This window comes from Trematomus bernacchii, unplaced genomic scaffold (genome assembly GCF_902827165.1).
Source record: "Trematomus bernacchii unplaced genomic scaffold, fTreBer1.1, whole genome shotgun sequence".
NCBI lineage: Eukaryota > Metazoa > Chordata > Actinopteri > Perciformes > Nototheniidae > Trematomus > Trematomus bernacchii.
In genome coordinates, this window is record NW_022987654.1 from 503,395 (window position 1) to 522,490 (window position 19,096).

The window sequence follows — 19,096 nt, forward strand, 5'->3', positions numbered from 1 at the left end:
TCTGCCCCACACTTCAACACATAAGTTACTTTAATGTTTGTGAATGTATGCTTGAATGAAAATAGAACGGCCAAGTGTGCACCCATGGTCGCGCTACTGAAACGGGTAGGAAAAGAGTGATAATAGTGATGTTTGATTACAACTTAGCGAGAACACAGGGAGCAGGGAATGTCTGCGTGTGTGCACTGCCCGCAGTCAGTAATAGAGCCGCTCTGTCACAGTCTGGTACTGTGCAAAGCCTATACAACTCAGGGGGAAACACTATATTGTATTTTTACTGACTTTTGTAGTCATGGTACTTACTGAAACATTTCAAACATTGTATGTATTACAGATTGATTAATGTCGCAACCAGCCCATCTCCGAGTTTTATTTTCAGACCATGCTGTCCAGAAACTGACATTACCATCTGGGATCCCTGGAACAGTTGAAGAACTTAATTCAGTTTGAGATTTCTAGGGATTTCTGTTTGCATTACCAGACATTTTTGGAAAATTAGCTGAGGTCATTTATGAGTACACTGCTTATCCTTCAAGTGCGCAGCTAAGTCAAGTAGCAGAGGCCCTGATAAAAAAACATCCCTGCCTTAAAGAACCAGGATCTTACAATGGATTTTATGGATGGATCCTGCGGTTAAAATATAAAATGAACAACTTCAGATCGAAACTTCGAGGTCTTGGCTGTCCAGAAGTTCTGGTGAACTCACTCAAGAGGAAACCAGCAGAGGACCAGACTCCTGCTAAAAATGCTGAAGTTAATTACCTACCACCTCATCCTCAAGGTGAAACCAGTGGAAAGCATCGCTTTAGCAGCTGGTAATAATGGCTCTGAATTCACTAAGAGTGACAGTTTAAAAAGTATAAGCAATCACCTAATTCATTATCTCTTATACGCTAACCTATCATTTAATTTGCTTCAAAAGGACACAAAAGAGTTCGAGGCCGGCCTTGATGGACAAGTAATGAATATCACCATTATCAGTGACCGATCAGGATCTGACCATAAGATGGCAACCGTCGTGGTCGAGGGAACCAAAGTTGTTGAGGGAAAGGATATCCCAAGGCTCTGTGCTTTGCTAATGGGCATACTATATGCTCTGAATCTGAGCTATCGCAAGGAACTTAAATATACTTGTGAAGTGTTTCAGAAGCTGTTCCTTGAACTTGATGGACTGAAAGCCAGTGCAAAAGTGATGAGTCTCAAGTACAGTATTTTCTGAAGATTCCACTAGTTCCACAGCATGATACTTGGCTTTGGCTGTTCATGTAGACTTGGGTTATGTTCTGCAGAAGAAAAAAAAGTGATGTTCTACAGAAAAAGTTATGTTCTACAGAAAAGCTGATAGTCAAGAAAAGATGGGATTTGTTTGTTTTACTTTGATGTTTTTATTTTTTCTTTTGTTTTTCTTTTCCTTTTTATGTTTATTTTCATGGCTCTGTTGTTTAAGTTATCTTGATAAGCTTTTTTTGGTTTTTCCTGTGTGGGCATGTGCGGGTGGAGGGAGGGAGCGGGGAGTGTAGTGAGTGTACTGTGATATTACAATGTAAATGAAATGGCATCGATTATTGTACACTATAATGAAATAAAAAGACTTGTACAAAAAAAAAAAAGATGGGATGATGGCATTAGAGAGCAAAACCCAAAGGCACTGAAGAGCTAGTCTATGGCTTAACCGTACCGTGGCTGTAAACATATCTTTATGTTTCTATGTTGACTGTCAGCAGTGTAAACAACTTTGTTATATATTTTGTAAAATGTATGTGTGATCTGCAGATTGGTGGCCAGTTTTTTCTTTTTTTTTTAAACCATTATTTACATTTTTTGGAAAGTTTGTTACTGTGTAGTTTAACAAAAAGTTTAACTTTGATGTGATGGCAGAATTTATTTGCTGTGTCCCCTTTCATTTCCCTATGACTAATGTGTTTATTTATTATTTGTGGGGCAATTTAAATGTTTTTTCCTCAAGGTTTAAATATCATGTGTTGAAATACACAACTGCAGTTCAAAATAAAAAAGTTACTTGCCTATCATTTTTGTATTGTATATCTGGAGCAACTTAATTTATAAATGGTTGTCAACTTAAAAACTTGTATCCCGAATGAGGGTAATTAAGTACATACAACTTAAAATCCTTTTAAATAACGTGGTAAAACTAATAGGAACAACTTAATTTTTTGAGTAATCAACTTAAAAACTTGTATCCCGAATGAGGGTAATTAAGTACATACAACTTAAAATTCCTTTTAAATAACGTGGTAAAACTAATCGGAACAACTTAATTTTTTGAGTAATCAACTTAAAAAATGGTGTTTATGCTACCAATTAAATGACAACGGTAAGTGGTCATTAAAAACACCTCTGATTGTAGAGGAAAAGCCTTCTCCCCTAACTCAAATAACTTTGTTGGTTTAAGACAATTTCATTAGAAGTTGTCATAACTCAATAAACATCGATGCAAACTGTTGCATTGATTTTCTTTGTTGAGCCAAAGCATTTGTTTTTAGAGTGCAGACATAACACCAGCTATTAAATAAAGCTCTTCTGACCTTAGCTGTCATGTGGGTATATCAATGCTGCCCATTATGGACACAAGCAATTTTCACCCATTTATTAATTATATGTTTTAAATGTGATAACACCAATGTGTTTCCCATTCCCTAAACCTCCAGGGATGTACACAGTTTAATACTGGCAACTTCTAATTATGGGGGGGGGTTGTCAAGCAAAGCGGATGGTGTAGTCCCAAATGATAGCTGAGGATTATGGGTAGTGTAGTGTCTTCGGCCATCCTAAACTCCGAAAAACTATTTGTTTCTCCGAATCGAAGGGGAAAAACACAAAAGCATTGTACACAATTTAAACCAATCAATGTTGTGTAATTAACAAGGATAAACTGATGTTTTTTAGTTGATGTGTACTGCAGATATCACTGTAAAATAATTTGACAGTGAGGGGAATACTTCCGGTTTTATTATGAACTATAGATCCTACACATCCACTGGACGTCGATTCTAAAAGTACAATATACTTCAAATCAAAAAGCATTTTAATGGCCAAACTATTCTACAATTTAGGATTTTCCAGAGAGGGTTATTTGTGAATATACGACCCTTTTTGGAGGAGGACAGGCTGTTTTAAATGTATCAAACGTTTTTCCAAATGTTTCACATTTAATAATCTAACTATCAAAGGACTTCCACATACGGAATGTTGTTTAATTATGTTATCGTTTGTGCTTGAATGACAGCTTTGAATGTAAAACAATATAAGTCAGTGTCTTTTAATAAAGATTTAAAGAGATGGCTCTGCCAAATGCCATGCCTTAGGTCACAACTACAATACAATCACCAAACTGCTATGATACTTTCAAGGACGGGAAAGGTCAAAAGGTCTCTTTGCACTGCAGTATGACGGACAGCGCAGGTGACAGACATTGCTGGACATAGTAATAGCTGATACTAAATAATGTTTGAGAGTGATAAGGCATGTAGCAGAGAACTTAAGGACAACTAAGTAAATATCAGTATCAAACAGTTCATGTAGATAGAAAATGGTGCAACCCACATTTTGCTGTCAAATAACTATTAAATTAATTTTTAATTATTATAAATATTCATAAACCAGTAATGTTCTCACTATACTGAAAACTTTTGTAGACATACAGTAGCACATGAACATGAATAGTAAACTAAAACACTTAAATGTAATCTGCCATTGGAGTCTTCTGCACTTTTTGGTCGATTACAATAACCTTGGAAATCTTATTTAATCGGATTATATCATTATCTCAAGAAACCTGAAGGTTATCAGTGCAACACTGGTCTTGATCAAACAAATAAATGAGTTTGACTTTTGAGTTTTCCTGACTTGACAAAACATATCAAACATAGATTGCAAATACTGTAGATATGGGGAGGAAACCAGGAGTATAAAAGAGTCCGGAGATCCTTAGTTTGTTACACAAAAGCAACATGGGCAAGCTACTCATCTGCGTTGGTAAGCTCATAGCAACTTTTCATACTTTGCTACTTGTGCATTGTGATTAATTTGCATTTGTACCTGAACCTGCTCCTTACCCTTCTATAATTATGTTTCCTCTGTTTCAGGACTGGCTCTCCTGCTGCACGTGCAGCTAGGTAATTATATACTTTATCCACTCAGTGTTGGTGTGATATGTCTAGATGCATTCACTGTAAAAAGGTTTCATAATGTAAGAGCACATTTTTCCTATGTTTCAGGATCATCCTACATCCTTTCCTGTTATTTCACTAACTGGGGACAGTATCGTCCCGGAGCGGGTAAGTATTTCCCCGCCAACATCGACCCATGTCTCTGTGACCACCTCGTCTATGCTTTCGCTGGAATGGACGGCAACGCGATCAAGACCTACGAGTGGGACGATGTGAAACTCTACGGACAGTTCCAGGCCCTGAAGAACCAGTTAGTACACACACATATCCTAAATACTGTGTGACTCCAGGCCGAATGGACACACATTAATAGACATAGGCATGTATGTAGAGACTAAATGTTTTTGCTGCTTGCAGGAACAGCAACCTGAAGACTCTGCTGGCCATCGGAGGGTGGAACTTTGGCACTGCGAAGTAAGTGGAAATTAATTATTTTATTCATTATTATTCTTGCCAATAGAAACGTGTAGCGCATGTATAACCACTCTGACTTTCTTCCTGTCTACAGGTTCACAGCTATGGTTTCCTCTGCTGCCAATCGTCAGACCTTCATCACCAGCGTGATCACGTTCCTGCGTCAGTACGAGTTTGATGGTCTGGATATTGACTGGGAGTACCCTGGCTCTCGTGGATCCCCGGCTGTGGACAAGGAGCGCTACACCGTACTGGCCCAGGTCAGTCCTATTGCTATAAATTCCTGTCTTTAGACAAATTCAGCTTGTAGGTAGCCACCATTACCGCTGTTATAGTGTATAAACGGATTGCAATTATAAAAGGCTTTGGCCAAGAAATCTGTCCAAGATATTTTATTTTATTTTTCTAATTGGGTAATATGTGGAAATATAATCATCAAATGCCATTACAATTGAGGTTATAATCTACAAATACATATCCTTCCTTAAAAATGCAATTATTCAGCAACTGTAACTGTTTCTCCTTCACTGCTCGTTGCCCATCTTCAGGAGCTGCTGAGCGCCTTTGAGGCTGAGGGCAAGAAGACCAACCGTCCCCGTCTGATGGTGACTGCTGCTGTGTCCGCTGGAAAGGCAACCATCGAATCTGGATACCAGATTGCCGAGATTGGATCGTAAGTACACAAGCATTCACATGCAAATATTACAATTATTCTATTGAAGACAGCAATAACTGAACATTTAAACCTCATGTCTGGTTTGCCAGTGTGCTGGACTACTTCCATGTCATGACCTACGACTTCCACGGTTCTTGGGAGCACAATGTTGGAGAGAACAGCCCTCTGTTCAAGGGCCCCTCTGATCAGGGATCCATGATCTACTTCAATATGGTGAGTGAGGGCTCCTGCTGTAAGTCAATCCAAATGAAATAGCAGAACAGATTATCACACTGGCCTGTCTCTCATGTGTAGGACTATGCCATGAACTACTGGAAGAGCAATGGTGCCCCAGCTGAGAAGCTGCTGGTTGGTTTCCCCACCTACGGCCACACCTTCCGCCTGGCTGGCTCCGACACCGCTGTGGGAGCTCCCGCTAGTGGACCCGGACCTGCTGGACCTTTCACCCGTCAGGCTGGCTTCTGGGCCTACTATGAGGTTTGAACTTATTTTTCTATGCTTGATTTCAAGACAGGAACACATACTGTACATCTGCTCACTGATATCACAGAGAGTCGCAAGTAGCTATTGCCTAAGATCCCAGGATGTGTTTTTATTACATGTGCCAAGTGCTAGGACTGTTTTAGGCACTAAAGCTTTTATGTGTGCAGCTCCTATAGCTTGGAACACTCTGCAAAACATTTTGAAACTGAGCATTTTGGTTCCCCTGCATCATTTTAAAGCACAGCTGGATGAAATGATATTTGATACTCCTGGTACCTGTCATTGTGTATAGGTTTGTAAATTGTACCCCTGTCATTATGTTGTATGTGTCCTTTTGTTTTCTGTTGTATTTCTGTTACATGTGTAACCAATGTGCGGCAGGTCTCCCTTGTAAAAGAGATCGTTGATCTCAATGGGATTTTTACCTGGATAAATACAGGCTAAAAACAAACAAACAATATTGTGTTTTCTAGATGCCTAACTTTAAACCACCCTCTCCCATCAGATCTGCACTTTCCTGAAGCAAGGAGCCACTCTGGCTTGGGACAGCGTCCAGGAGGTGCCATATGCCTTCAAACAGGGAACTTGGGTTGGATATGACAATATTAAGAGCTTCCAGGCTAAGGTATGAGGTTGCATTTTTCACGATTTAAATTCCTGTCACAAGCCTTTATGTTAAGGTTATTTAACACTTGGTTATACCTGTCATCCGCTTTATAGATTGAGTGGTTGAAGAAGAGCGGTTTTGGTGGAGCCATGGTGTGGAGTTTGGATCTGGATGACTTCAGTGGCACTTTCTGCGGCGAGGGAAAATACCCCCTGATCAACACCATCAAGAGCGGACTGGGAACTGGAGCTTGTATGCATACAAAACACACCTTGATAATAAGCCTTTTTGGGTTGTTTACATACTTTTAATTATTGTATTTCTCTCCCCAGCCTGCACATCTCGTGCTGAGCCCCTGAGTCCAGTCTATCCAGCCCATCCCACCGGAGTTCCAGTCCATCCCACCATTATTGTGCCTGGCGGTGGCGGCGGCAGCAGTGGCGGCAGCAGCAGTGGTGGCAGCAGCAGCGGGGGCAGCAGCACTAGCTTTTGCGCTGGAAAGTCTAACGGACTCTACCCTAACCCAACCAACAAGAACCACTTCTATGAGTGCAGCCAGGGAAAAACCTACGACCAGCACTGTGCTACAACCCTGGTCTTCGACACCAGCTGCAAGTGCTGCAACTGGGCTTAAACTACCCATGGTTGAACTTCAAACTGGTTGTTTTAGTAGCTGGGTCAACTATCATGTGACATAAAACCACCCACATGAGGCCAATTCAAGAAGAGCTCTGTAATACCTGTCAATGATGTAACCAAAAATAAAAATCACATTTAAAGCAACTTTAGATATCTTGTGTGTGTCGTTTTTAGTCAGTCAATTCATTACATCTGTGATCAAAAATCACTGAATGAAAATGACTGTATTGATGCAGAATAACTGTGATCATCAAGCATGAGCAACAGAAATGTTTTTTCCAACATGATGCAACAATCTATTAACTGCAACATTGCACAGAGCAGAACAGCAAGAACATGGAGTGTGTGTATAATAAGTCAAGACGAACATGACTGTAAAATAACAGTGACAGCACCAGCAGCTTCCTTCAGTTCATTACAACAATTCAGCAACATTTGGTGGCAAAGGTCAATTATTTATTAGTGAACTTACATAATTCCCATGCCAATGTGATGACAGAGGCAGGAACATTCTGGGTCTAACATTCACATTCACATTTGCTTATTGTTTATTATTTTCTGAGTAGCGTTCTCCTATGAATGTCAAGATAAGGATGCCATTCCTCAGAGGGAGCACACAAAGACTTCAGACGCTGTGGGAAGAATGGCACAATAAGGAGAAAAGAAGAAAAAAAGTACATCTCATTAAAATCCCTGCTTTAAATGCTTCCTGTATAGACAACATGCACACCTTGCAGGGGTTTCCTTGTGCTCTCAGCAGCTTATACACAGCGACAGCAGGGACCCAGAGAAGGATGAACGCATTCATGCACCATCCAGGATCCAAACCCCAGTCTGGAAACTGGACATTTCCATATGATGGGGGCACATAGGCTATGAAAGACCAGACCAAGATTACCTAAACATAAAGGTATTGGTAAATACAACATCCAATCCTTTTCATTAAAGGCATCCTGAGCCTATAGCCCGAAATCGATGAGTAAATGCCCACATTTCAGATTTAATGTCAACTGACAGAAATAGCAACTATTAAATCAGAAAGGTGGAATTACTGCAGTATAACATGTAAAAAATAAAATGATGCATGGACTGATGAAGAACCAACATGCTCTCCACCAAAGCCAGAAGCAAAAAAAGTGTTCCCGTCTGTAAAGCATGACAGGAAAATATCCAGAATGAAATAACTCAACAACTACTGGATGGACAATAAGTGCTGTTCAGACATTTATGCTCTTTATTGAAGATCCCTAACCTTATTTCTACCATTAGACATATTATACTACAGTAGCTATACTACAACAATTGTATGACGTTCATGACATATTTATATTTACCATAAATGTAACAGAAGCCAATGATTTCTGTTAAAGTCGAAATGATCAGAACCCAACCGGAAGCAAACTGGTCAATCAGAGTCACCCAGTATATTCCTGCCTATCCAAACACACACACACACACACACACACACACACACACACACACACACACACACACACACACACACACGTACGCACGCACGCACGCACGCACGCACGCACGCACGCACGCACGCACGCACGCACGCACGCACGCACGCACGCACGCACACACACACACACACACACACACACACACACACACACACACACACACACACACACACACATAGGCGTAGTCATTTCGTCACCAGACTGAGCTCCATGTATGATCTCTACACCCCACGGTGTTCTAATTGCTTCATTAAGAACCCTAGGCTTAATCAAATACTATTTTACTGTTGACACATGCTGAGAAGTGAAGTTGTTAATATTAGCTGTTTTATTAAATACTGGATGTATCTCTCTCTCTCTCTCTCTCTCTCTCTCTCTCTCTCTCTCTCTCTCTCTCTCTCTCTCTCTCTCTCTCTCTCTCTCTCTCTCTTTCTCTCTCTCTCTCTCTCTCTTTCAGTTTCCCTCTCACACACACATTAGATATCAAGGGATCATCTGGTTTTACAGATTAATTGAAACTGCTCCTGAGCAGAAAATAATAATGTTTATGCTCCATTTGTTAATGCATTGGCCTATAGTAGAAGGCCAAATTCCAGTCTACTCTCGCTGTCCAGAGTAAGCACTTCCATAACACCCCAAGCCGTGTCTCCATTCAATTGGAGGCTAAACCTTCCCTAAATAATCAGTCCCTTAAACTACTAACACCGATGGTCCTTAAATGTCTCACATGCAGGCTACTGCTACAATAAATATTGTCCATCAACTCCTGTAGAAAAGGCAATGATTTCATACACAACAAATACATTTACTGATCAGAAAGCTCATAAGAAGGTAGCACTATCAAAGCACTAACTATGTTTTGAATTCTGTCAGAATGAGAGGCTGGTAGAAACTGTGGCAGGAGTTAATGTGCACGGCACGTAGCTAATGTTACTTACAACTAAAGTGCTGGTTTAACAACAACTTGTCTGACAAGTTGCATCCTTATTGCGAATTAGAGTCTGTAGCTCAACATATGCTGCTTCTGAAGCTCTGTCTCGTGCTGTGTGCCTCAGGCTTCAGCCGGCTGGATGTATAAGCAGGATGTATGCATTTTTTCACATTTACAATATATGTAATAATAATAATAATAGCTTGGATTTATATAGCGCCTTTCAAGGGACCCAAGGTCGCTTTACAAGTAATAGGGCAAAAACAAACATAACAAAACAAAAGTCAGACAGACAAAACAACAGATCGATTAGGGGCCGAAAGCCTTGGCAAACAGATGGGACTTGAGGGCCCTTTTGAAGGCGTCAAGTGTGGGGATGTTGCGAATCTCCGCAGGGAGAGCGTTCCAGAGGGTGGGGGCTGCCACACTGAAGGCTCTGTCCCCGAAGGTTCGCAGTTTGATGCGGGGGGTGGTAAGCAGGCCAGAGTCTGAGGACTGCAGGTTCCGGGGTGGGGCATGTGGCTGAAGGATGTCCGATAGGTACTCGGGGGCAAGGGCATGGAGGGACTTGTAGGTAAGGAGGAGGATTTTGTATGCTATGCCGGACTTGACCGGCAACCAGTGGAGGTGGATGAGGGTGGGAGTGATGTGCTGCCACGGCTTTGTGTGTGTGAGTACCCTAGCAGCACAGTTTTGGACATACTGGAGCCTGTCCAGGGTTTTGTTGGGAACCCCGAACAGGACACCATTGCAGTAGTCCAAGCGGGAGGTGACAAACGCATGCACTAGGGTTTCTGCAACCGACTCCGAGAGTGACGGTCGGAGTCTGGCAATGTTCCTTAGGTGGAAAAAGGCCGATTTGGTCACAGATTTGACGTGGGAATGGAAGGAAAGGGTGGAGTCGAGGATGACACCCAGGTTGCGGGCTTCAGGAGATGGGGAGATGGAGCAGCCGTCGACCTCAAGGATGAAGTCACCAACCTTCTGGAGCAGGGCCTTGGGTGCCACAACCATGAGCTCTGTTTTATTGCTGTTTAGCTTAAGGTAGTTGGAAGACATCCATGTTTTGATGTCATGCAGGCAGTTGATGAGAGACTGAGGGGGGAGCTGGGAGGATGGAGTGGTGCTGAGATACAGTTGGGTATCATCAGCGTAACAGTGGAAATTGAGCCCATGATGTCGGATGATCTGGCCGAGGGGGAGCATGTAAATGGTGAACAGGAGGGGGCCAAGCACAGAGCCCTGGGGTACACCGTGGTGGACTGGGGTCGGGGGTGAGTTTGAGCCACTGATGGAGACAAACTGTTTCCTGTTATGGAGGTAGGATGTGAACCAGGACAGCGCTGTGCCAGTGACACCTAGGAGGTCTGAGAGGCGGGTGAGGAGGATGTTGTGAGAGATGGTGTCAAACGCTGCAGAGAGGTCCAGGAGGATGAGGATGCTGAGGCGGCCAGAGTCAGCAGCAATGAGGAGATCGTTGGTGATCTTGATGAGGGCGGTCTCAGTGCTGTGTTGCTGTCTGAAGCCGGATTGGAAGGGCTCATAGAGCTCATGGTTGGACATGTACAGATGGAGTTGGCCGACGACCACTCTTTCCAGAGTTTTGCTTAGGAAGGGTGGTTGGAGATCGGTCGGTGGTTCTGGAGGTCGTCGGGGGTCCAGGCCAGGTTTTTGTAGAGTAGAGTCTATGGTTTGCATGGTAGCAGTAGTTCTTTAAAGGTTATGGTTAGTAAATCCACAGATTTTTTATGAGGTAAGTATGATTTAGATTGTGGTTGTTTGTTCGCGCCTTATGTCATAAACTTTGTGTTTGCACTTATTTGTACGTAATAAATGCACATTATTCTTTGTAATATCGGTAAACTCTAAGAAAATTGGAGTAACCTACATTTTAATTATGTAACGGTAGCATTTTAGCCCAGCATTGTTAAATCTTGATTTTCTGTAGCCTACTAAGCTATTTGTTATTGTAGACATAAACATACATAGACGTTAAAGCAGCTTGACCTCATAGATGAAGAAAAACTTTTTTATTTAAGAATATTGGAGGTGAACATTTTTTTTTAGTTACCTGACATGGCAAGAGAGGCACGACAGTCTTTACGAACAAAACATTAAACATCTTGATTGAATGCCCCATTGAGCAATAATATGGTTTTATACATTGAATCATATTATTTCTTTTAACATGAAAGCATGTTTTTTTCTTTTTTAAAGCTTTTTTTAGTTAGCTTTCAGCTGTTTTACACTTGGTGCCTTTGGTCATTGCTCCTTCTCGTCACTTTCTAATGGCTCTGCTCCATTTACAGTGAACACATGACCTCACATACAGTAAGCGTGATGCATGCTACCTGCTCCAGAAATCAAATCTGTGAATCATTTGTCACTCTCTGCCTCCTTGAGTTCATAAATTATCATAATTAACTCTAACTTACATAATAAAGTGTTCACAGATTACACGTATGCACAAAAAGAAAGACACTGACACACAAACCACACATCAGAGCCATGAGCTCGAGATTACATTCACATTTGCTTCTGGTTCGGTTTTATGGCTCATCCTGAGGCGGATGCGTTGCTCGGAGTAGCGCTCTCCTCGATGGATGTCCAGGTAGGGATGCCACTCTTCAGCTGGAGAGCACAATGACTTCAGACGCTGTGGAAACACGTTAGCATAATTTCAACCTTTCATGTAAAAAACATCTCATGCTGTGCAAAATGCCATGCTTTGGACATTTTGCAGAAGGCATCATTGGTATCTTTGTCCGATTTCTCTGCATTCTTTTCCGGTTAGCACACATACACACCTTCCAAGGGCTTCCCTCTGCTTTCATCAGTTTATACACAGCGACGATAGGAACCAAGAGGAGGATAAATACAGTCATGCACCAGCCCACAGCCAAACCCCACTCTGGGAACTGGACTCCACTATAGGAGGGTGACTCGAGTGACACCAAGGACCAGATCAGGATCACCTATAGACAACAAAGGCAGCTGGTTTCAAACATTACACCAGATCAGAATGTAATTGATTTACTGTTTGTTTGTGAGAAGGTCAAATCAAAGTTTTTTCTATTCAGACATGAGGAAGTTTTATTTATTTAATTATTTACAAACAAACAGAGAGTAATGTGAGACCTTTTCCCATTTCTCGATATAGCTTTTAAGGCCTGAGTCAAGCAGATGCTTCCAGAAATATGGTTAATCAAATATTTTGCATCAGCTGCATGTTGTACTCACCACTATAAGGCAGGGGGTAATGAAGAACCAACATGCTCTCCACCACAGCCAGAAAAGGAAACTCTTCTTTCCAATCATCATTTCAATGTCTTTAATGAAACGATTTCCCCCTGTAAAGAATGAGAAGAAGACAAACATGTACACAGCTGGAATCTCTGTCACCTTTATGTGCACATACCTCCAATTGTCACATTTACCATAGATGTAGCAGACACCAATGATCTCCAAGAGAGCCAAAACTAGCAGCACCCAGCCAGCAACAAACCCATCGATTAGGGTCACCCAGTATATTCCTGCCTATCTCAGACACACACACACACACACACACACACACACACACACACACACACACACACACACACACACACACACACACACACACACACACACACACACACACACACACACACACACACACACACACACACACACACACACACACACACAGGTGAGTGGGTCATCTAGACGTCGTCAGACAGTTGTAAAATAAAATGACACTCAGACTTACCCTTGTGACACATGGCAGGCCCAGCAGGTAGAGAACAGAAGATATCGCTATGGTCAATAATGCTCGTTTGGATTTGAAGATTTGAGGAAAGGCATCAAGCAGGCAGGTTGTGATCACCTCTAAAATAAAGAACATGTTGTTGAGAATACATCAGTGAGTCAGCAGTCGTCTAATGTTAAGCAAGTTTAAATGACAACTAAATAACTCACCTATTCCTGCAAACTGAGAGTCCAGACCAACAGTCAAAAGCATGAAGAAGAACAAAATTGACCACAGAGGGGAAATGGGAAGCTTCGACAAAGCATCTGGATATGCAATAAATGCCAGTCCAAATTCTGCACAGACACAAAGAAACAAAACATCAGGGGCCACTTAAATGTTTTCCATTATTTTTGTATTAATTGTTGTTGAAGCATTGTGCTTGTCTGACCTGCCTTGACCACTTTTTCAATAGGCACTTGTTGGAAGTGAGCCATGTGACCCAAGATTGAAAATATGGCAAAGCCTGCAAGCACACTGGTACCTAGGAAAAGATGAAAATAGCTAAATAGATCAATAAATACAATATTTTCTAACCTTTTTCTAGATAAACACTACTATAGCAGAGCCCCCACCAGCATTAGTAAGTGTCACAACAAATGCATCTTTGAACATATTGTTGTGGAAGTTGTTATAGGAGGCAAGAGTCATGACTCCACCCCAGCCAATCGAGAGAGAGTAGAAGGTCTGAGTTGCTGCATCTTTCCAGACCTAAAAAAACACAAAGACATACTTTAATCAAAAGATTTAGATATCTGTAGTTAAAAGCAGTGAAAATGGTCAAAGTTGGGTTCTTACCTGTGCTTCTGTCAATTTAGTCAAATTGGATTGGGAACCAATGTAGAACTCTATCCCATCTCTGGCCCCCTCTAGTGTCAAACCTCTGATCAGCAGGATCAGAATCACCACGTAAGGAAACGTGGCTGTGAAATAAACCACCTGGAGAGAAGCATACAGTACACATTGTGAATAAGTCATTTATTACGTAAAATGTTCTTGCAATGCCACTAGGGGTTTCAGGCATAACTTGTTAACACCTATTGTGTTTGTCATGTTGCAATTAGCATAACCTTTTCGTCTCTGTCGCTAGCATGCACTCACACTTGGAATCTCAAAATAAGTTTATCAAAAGCAGGGGTGTCAAACTCAAATACACAGTGGGCCAAAATAAGAAAATGGGTACTAGTCGAGGGCCGGACTGGTTCAATGTTTATTGCAAGACTTATTGAAATTAACTTATTGCACATATTAAACCTGGAACTAACAAAGCTTCAATTATTGCCTATAAAAACAACATTAAACATTAAATAATCAGTTGCATTCATTTCTTATGGCTCTATCTGCAGCTTTTCCGGAGTCATTTCTTATGATTACATTTTTCCACAGGCCAACAACAGCTTCAAAAAAACTATTTCCCTCAAAGAAAAAACCAAACATGCCCTGCTGTCGCAAGAAATAAAGTGCAGAAGGAAACATCCATTGAAACTCAGTTTGCTGCTCTGTGATGCTAGCTCTGAGCTGAGGAAATCATCAGGATTGAGTGAAGGTGTGCGTGCAATATACCGGCGGGCCAGATCTAATAGTAATTAGAAATGATCCAGCGGGCCGAAATTAAATCCACCAAGGGCCTGATTTGGCCCCCGGGCCTTGAGTTTGACACATGTGATCTAAAGGGTGCATGCAAATATGTACATTTTTTTATGAATAGTTTGGCATTTTGGATAATAATATATATTTAGCTTTTTATGTAGAGTTAAGAAGAGAAGAGTGAAACCATCTGCGTTTGAAATGTGTAGCTTTAGCCAGCAGCTGCTTAGCTTAGCTTAGCATTTAAAGACGGGAAAATAGGGATATAGCTAGTCTGGCTCTTTCCTAAATTCGAGAAATCCAGCTATTAAAGGTGGGGTAGGTAATTTTGGAGACACCAGCTCGAGATCGCTAGAATTTGAAAATACACAGCCGGAGAAAATCTGCCACTACCTTATAGAGCCCCTCCTCCAACACACACGAACGTGCACATGACCAATGAGGGCATGAGATAAGTTTGTGCACAGATGGAAGGCTGACAGGCAGGTAGGCCATCCAGTTATTTTAGCCGGGCCAGCTAAAATGATTGGTCGTGCTTTTTACAGTACTACGGCTTCCACAGATGACATTTTTTTATGGATTTTTTGTCAAAGCACTTAAGATATTCATTGCTATCGGGATGTTAAGAGCATTCCATGGAATATAACAAGTGTATCTCGAGCCGGTTTCTCAAACTTACCTACCCCACCTTTAACACCTTTAAATTCACTAATTAACAACAACGTTTGCTTGCATTGCAGTAAAACCCTGAAAGGACATTAGACAGTTTGATATATGCACTGGCCCTGATGTTGGTCTGTGGATAAGGTATTGGTATTAGGTGGATGTTGTCTTACTTTGCCAGATGACTTGATGCCTCTGATGAGCGCTGCAGCAACAATCAAGGAGCTCAGCAGCAGACAGAGAGCCAAATGCCAAACTACTGGTCCTGTTTCATCCAGGCCGCTGGATCTCTGCAGGGCCACACGGCTGAGGAGGAGAGACTGTTCAGCCACAGCATTTATGATGTGTGAATTTGTGTTTGTTGCAAAAATGTGTAATCCTTACTCCCAGTACTGCTCACTTGGGCTCTGCATGGGAACTGTGTCAGATGAAGGACAAGTGCTGTTTTCCTGAGTCCAGTTGGTCACTAAAACACCACTTACATTGCAGTACACTAGAAAAGTAAAAGACCAAATAAGTGAGAATTTACAAGCATTATTTAAGCTTTGATCTGAAATGTAGATTGCTCAAGAAAAAAAAAAACTTTAATATAGTTTGTGTTTTTGGTATAATTTCAATCTTACGTCTATCATACTGTCATTATTATTTTTTCGGTTCCTTGACTCATCCATTTTTTTTAAGTACCTTGAGGCGTGGTGCTGCAGTTACTGTCAGGCAGACTGAGGCAGCTGGACCACGGCAGAGGAAACTGGAAGGAGGCGAACATGTAGTACAGACTATAGGCGATGATGACGTTGTAGTAAATTGATACTATTAGAGTCACCATAACCATGCCAACGCCAACACCTGGAGCGCAAAAGAGAGAGAGGATATATCAAATGGCTTAATGGCATTATTTCACATTTTGACATATTGCCAATGACTATTTTAAATTGTGAAAAGTTAACAATAAATACATTGCATGATTATCAATTAATTAAACATAAATAAATGAAGGCATACAAGTCAAAAGTTGGGGGGAACAATTCCAACAGCAAACAAAGATCACGACTTTTCATGCTCACTCATTATCAGGCAGCACCATAGATCTGATAGCCCCAAGGTATCAGCTCTATTCCAAAGTAAATGATCTTTTCTTGAGAGCTGTAGAAAAGCTTTGGTTCTTCAATACATTCCTGAACGCTTTTGTATTTTTCCAATTTTGTGGGGAAATACAGTTTTGTTTTATGCTCAGTAAGGCCTTGTGTCCACATACTTAGCATCTTTTCCTGAACGCCAGCGTCTTTTTATATTGTTTTTAATGAGGAGAAATCAAATGCCTTCACCTGTTTCAACAATTATACATGCACTTGACCAGTACGTTTTCTTGTTAGACTTTAATGCAGCTCGTACCCTTTTGGTCTGAACAAATTGAATTAATTGACCTTAAAGGGTTTACGGCTTAAAACCAAACAAAAGCTCCTCTGAGATCAAGAGTCATTAAAAAGACAAATGATTGTCCACAGTTAACCATTAGCCTCATAAAACTTCTCATGCTTGACATCTTTACATTCAGATTCACCTGATTAATCTTTAACTCTAATGGTCGTCTTACCCTGCAGGATAGGTACTGATCTCCATATGTTGATTGGACCTTGGCTGCAAAACTGCCCCAAGGCACTTTCCAGGAAGAACAGAGGGATCCCAGTCACCACCAACATCACAAAGTAGGGGATAAGAAAGGCACCTGCCCAAAGTGAGGGATTGGAAACAATATCAATAGTAGTGATTGACAGCATTTCCAGCACTAGTAAGTCATCACACAGCAAGTACTTACCCCCTCCATTCTTGTAGACCAAATACGGAAATCTCCAGATATTTCCGAGTCCAACAGCATAGCCGATCGTAGAGAGCATGTACTCCCTCTTGCTGGCCCAGTTCCCACGCTCAGTATTTTCATCCCCATTATCCACATGTGGATCCTGATCATTGAAATGTTTCCAGTGGTAGAATTTGTAAGAAGTAACATATATAAAATACAACTGCAGTCAGTGAATGTTCATTTAAGGGTGATGAAATACACAGTTCTGCAACGCTTCATGATTATATTTAACAACAAAAAATAGGACACAGAGGCATAGTTCATCACTGCAGCAGATTTCACTTTGATCAGATTTACTTATGTAGTAAATAATTTATTAATGTATAAACAATGAAATACATTATTTTTTCAATCAATTATTTATTTCAATTAAGTCTTTCATGCAGAAATTGGTTAAATGATCAGTTTAAGACAATTCCACTTTAGTAGTCAATTAAATAAACCCATTATATATTTACTGATATCTTGTTTAACCTTCTGTTGCAACAGTTCATACAAAATCTACATGTAAAAACCGGTATGTATTTTTTTAAATTCAAATACCAAATGAAACAAAAAATCTAAAAAATAAATCTTTAGATTTACGAAATACAGGAAAGTAACCTGTACCCAAGACCTATTTTGTGGTAAATGTAAGAGTCTGACCTTACCTGGTTGACAACAGCAGGATTTCTGAATATTAAATTCTTGAAACTGTTCCAGCTGTATTCCCTCATGTCCTCCTTTCACCTTAAAGGTCTGTATACAAAATTAAAATCCCTCAGGTAGGTCTGTTTTAAAGTCACCCCTCCCCCATTGGACAGACAAAGGAGTGATGTTTTCCAACCAATCACCTGCCTACCCTCCATCCTCTCACAACATCGCTGAGCTGGTTTGTGCAATAATTCTTATTAAGCTTGAAACAAGATTGTATGCACATTAGTAGTTTCCTTCATGATAAAATTAGTGACTCACCTACCCTTACTATAACCTCAGATTGTGTAGGAGTGATGCTAACATTATATTATTAGTATTGATAAGGAGACTGCCCTGACTGCTGGTAAGTGTTTACTCCTCTGTGGGGTGTGTGTGACTCAGGTGAGTAACCACGTCTTCACAACTAAAGCCAGTCCTCTCACTGATGATGGAGAGATCTCATGTTGGTCAGTGACAACATGTAATCACTGTGCTGTTAGCATGGGTGCATCTGTGTCACCCATAATCACAACCTGAGGATGTGACCACAACCATGTCAGTTGACAGCACTAATGACACAGAGAGGTTAATGAAAACTCCCTGCTAAACCCATTCATTACAAACACCTATTATACTTACTGTATGGTAAAAGTCATTAATAAAGAGACACACTAACATCCAAAAACTGACAATTTGCTCAAATATATGTATATGGTAAATCTGTTAATTGTTAAGGAATAATTCTTCTAGATATCTAACCTTTTACTCTGACACGTGTTATCTCCTTTAAGGAAAGGCCTTGATGCCATATGTGTTGTTGTAATCAGTGTGTGACCGGTCAACTTGACTGGCACGTAGGGTAATTGTTGTGGGAACACTGAGGCACTTCTTTATCGGTGTGTGGGCTCTAGGATGTGAAATCCTTGAGGCCATGAGCGTCGGACATAGATGATTCAGTGTTTAGTCTACTCCTTCAGAGATGTTGATTTCTCTCTGTGAACCTGTTAAAAGTTCTAGCATAGAGAGAGGTTCTGCAGAATTGACGTGGCAACTCTACCGTGTGGTCAGAACCTCTGACTCTTTGATTTGTGATGTGAATCCTCCGGCCGAATAC

The 19,096-nt window shown here is 41.0% G+C and overlaps 2 protein-coding genes across 2 annotated transcripts; one reads left to right on the plus strand and one right to left on the minus strand.

Moving 5' to 3' along the window:
- Window positions 1-4,336: 4,336 nt before the first annotated feature.
- LOC117486583 (acidic mammalian chitinase-like) lies at window positions 4,337-7,077 on the plus strand. Its single transcript, XM_034135095.1, has 9 exons — window positions 4,337-4,440; window positions 4,548-4,604; window positions 4,699-4,864; window positions 5,153-5,277; window positions 5,370-5,493; window positions 5,575-5,757; window positions 6,269-6,388; window positions 6,484-6,622; window positions 6,703-7,077. The coding sequence occupies exons 1-9, from the start codon at window positions 4,364-4,366 to the stop codon at window positions 7,002-7,004; spliced, it is 1,293 nt and encodes a 430-aa protein (XP_033990986.1). The 5' UTR covers window positions 4,337-4,363; the 3' UTR covers window positions 7,005-7,077.
- Window positions 7,078-11,909: 4,832 nt separating this feature from the next.
- slc6a14 (solute carrier family 6 member 14) lies at window positions 11,910-18,023 on the minus strand. Its single transcript, XM_034135096.1, has 15 exons — window positions 17,958-18,023; window positions 17,263-17,407; window positions 17,041-17,172; window positions 16,131-16,292; window positions 15,831-15,939; window positions 15,620-15,752; window positions 13,995-14,135; window positions 13,772-13,907; window positions 13,588-13,680; window positions 13,367-13,492; window positions 13,158-13,276; window positions 12,847-12,946; window positions 12,650-12,759; window positions 12,217-12,384; window positions 11,910-12,065 (listed from the first exon to the last, which is right to left on the minus strand). The coding sequence occupies exons 1-15, from the start codon at window positions 18,021-18,023 to the stop codon at window positions 11,910-11,912; spliced, it is 1,896 nt and encodes a 631-aa protein (XP_033990987.1).
- Window positions 18,024-19,096: the final 1,073 nt, after the last annotated feature.

What these genes read in the sequence shown, in the direction of transcription:
- slc6a14 (XM_034135096.1), bottom strand. Translation starts at nt 18,023, where the DNA reads ATGAGGGAATACAGCTGGAACAGTTTCAAGAATTTAATATTCAGAAAT. An exon ending in CTCTCAGTTTGCAGGAATAG is followed by an intron (nt 13,277 to 13,366) that starts GTGAGTTATTTA and finishes TCTTTATTTTAG; the next exon opens with AGGTGATCACAACCTGCCTG. An exon ending in TGGTGTCTGCTACATCTATG is followed by an intron (nt 12,760 to 12,846) that starts GTAAATGTGACA and finishes CATTCTTTACAG; the next exon opens with GGGGAAATCGTTTCATTAAA.
- LOC117486583 (XM_034135095.1), top strand. Translation starts at nt 4,364, where the DNA reads ATGGACGGCAACGCGATCAAGACCTACGAGTGGGACGATGTGAAACTC. An exon ending in GCTACACCGTACTGGCCCAG is followed by an intron (nt 4,865 to 5,152) that starts GTCAGTCCTATT and finishes GCCCATCTTCAG; the next exon opens with GAGCTGCTGAGCGCCTTTGA. An exon ending in GCTTCTGGGCCTACTATGAG is followed by an intron (nt 5,758 to 6,268) that starts GTTTGAACTTAT and finishes CTCTCCCATCAG; the next exon opens with ATCTGCACTTTCCTGAAGCA.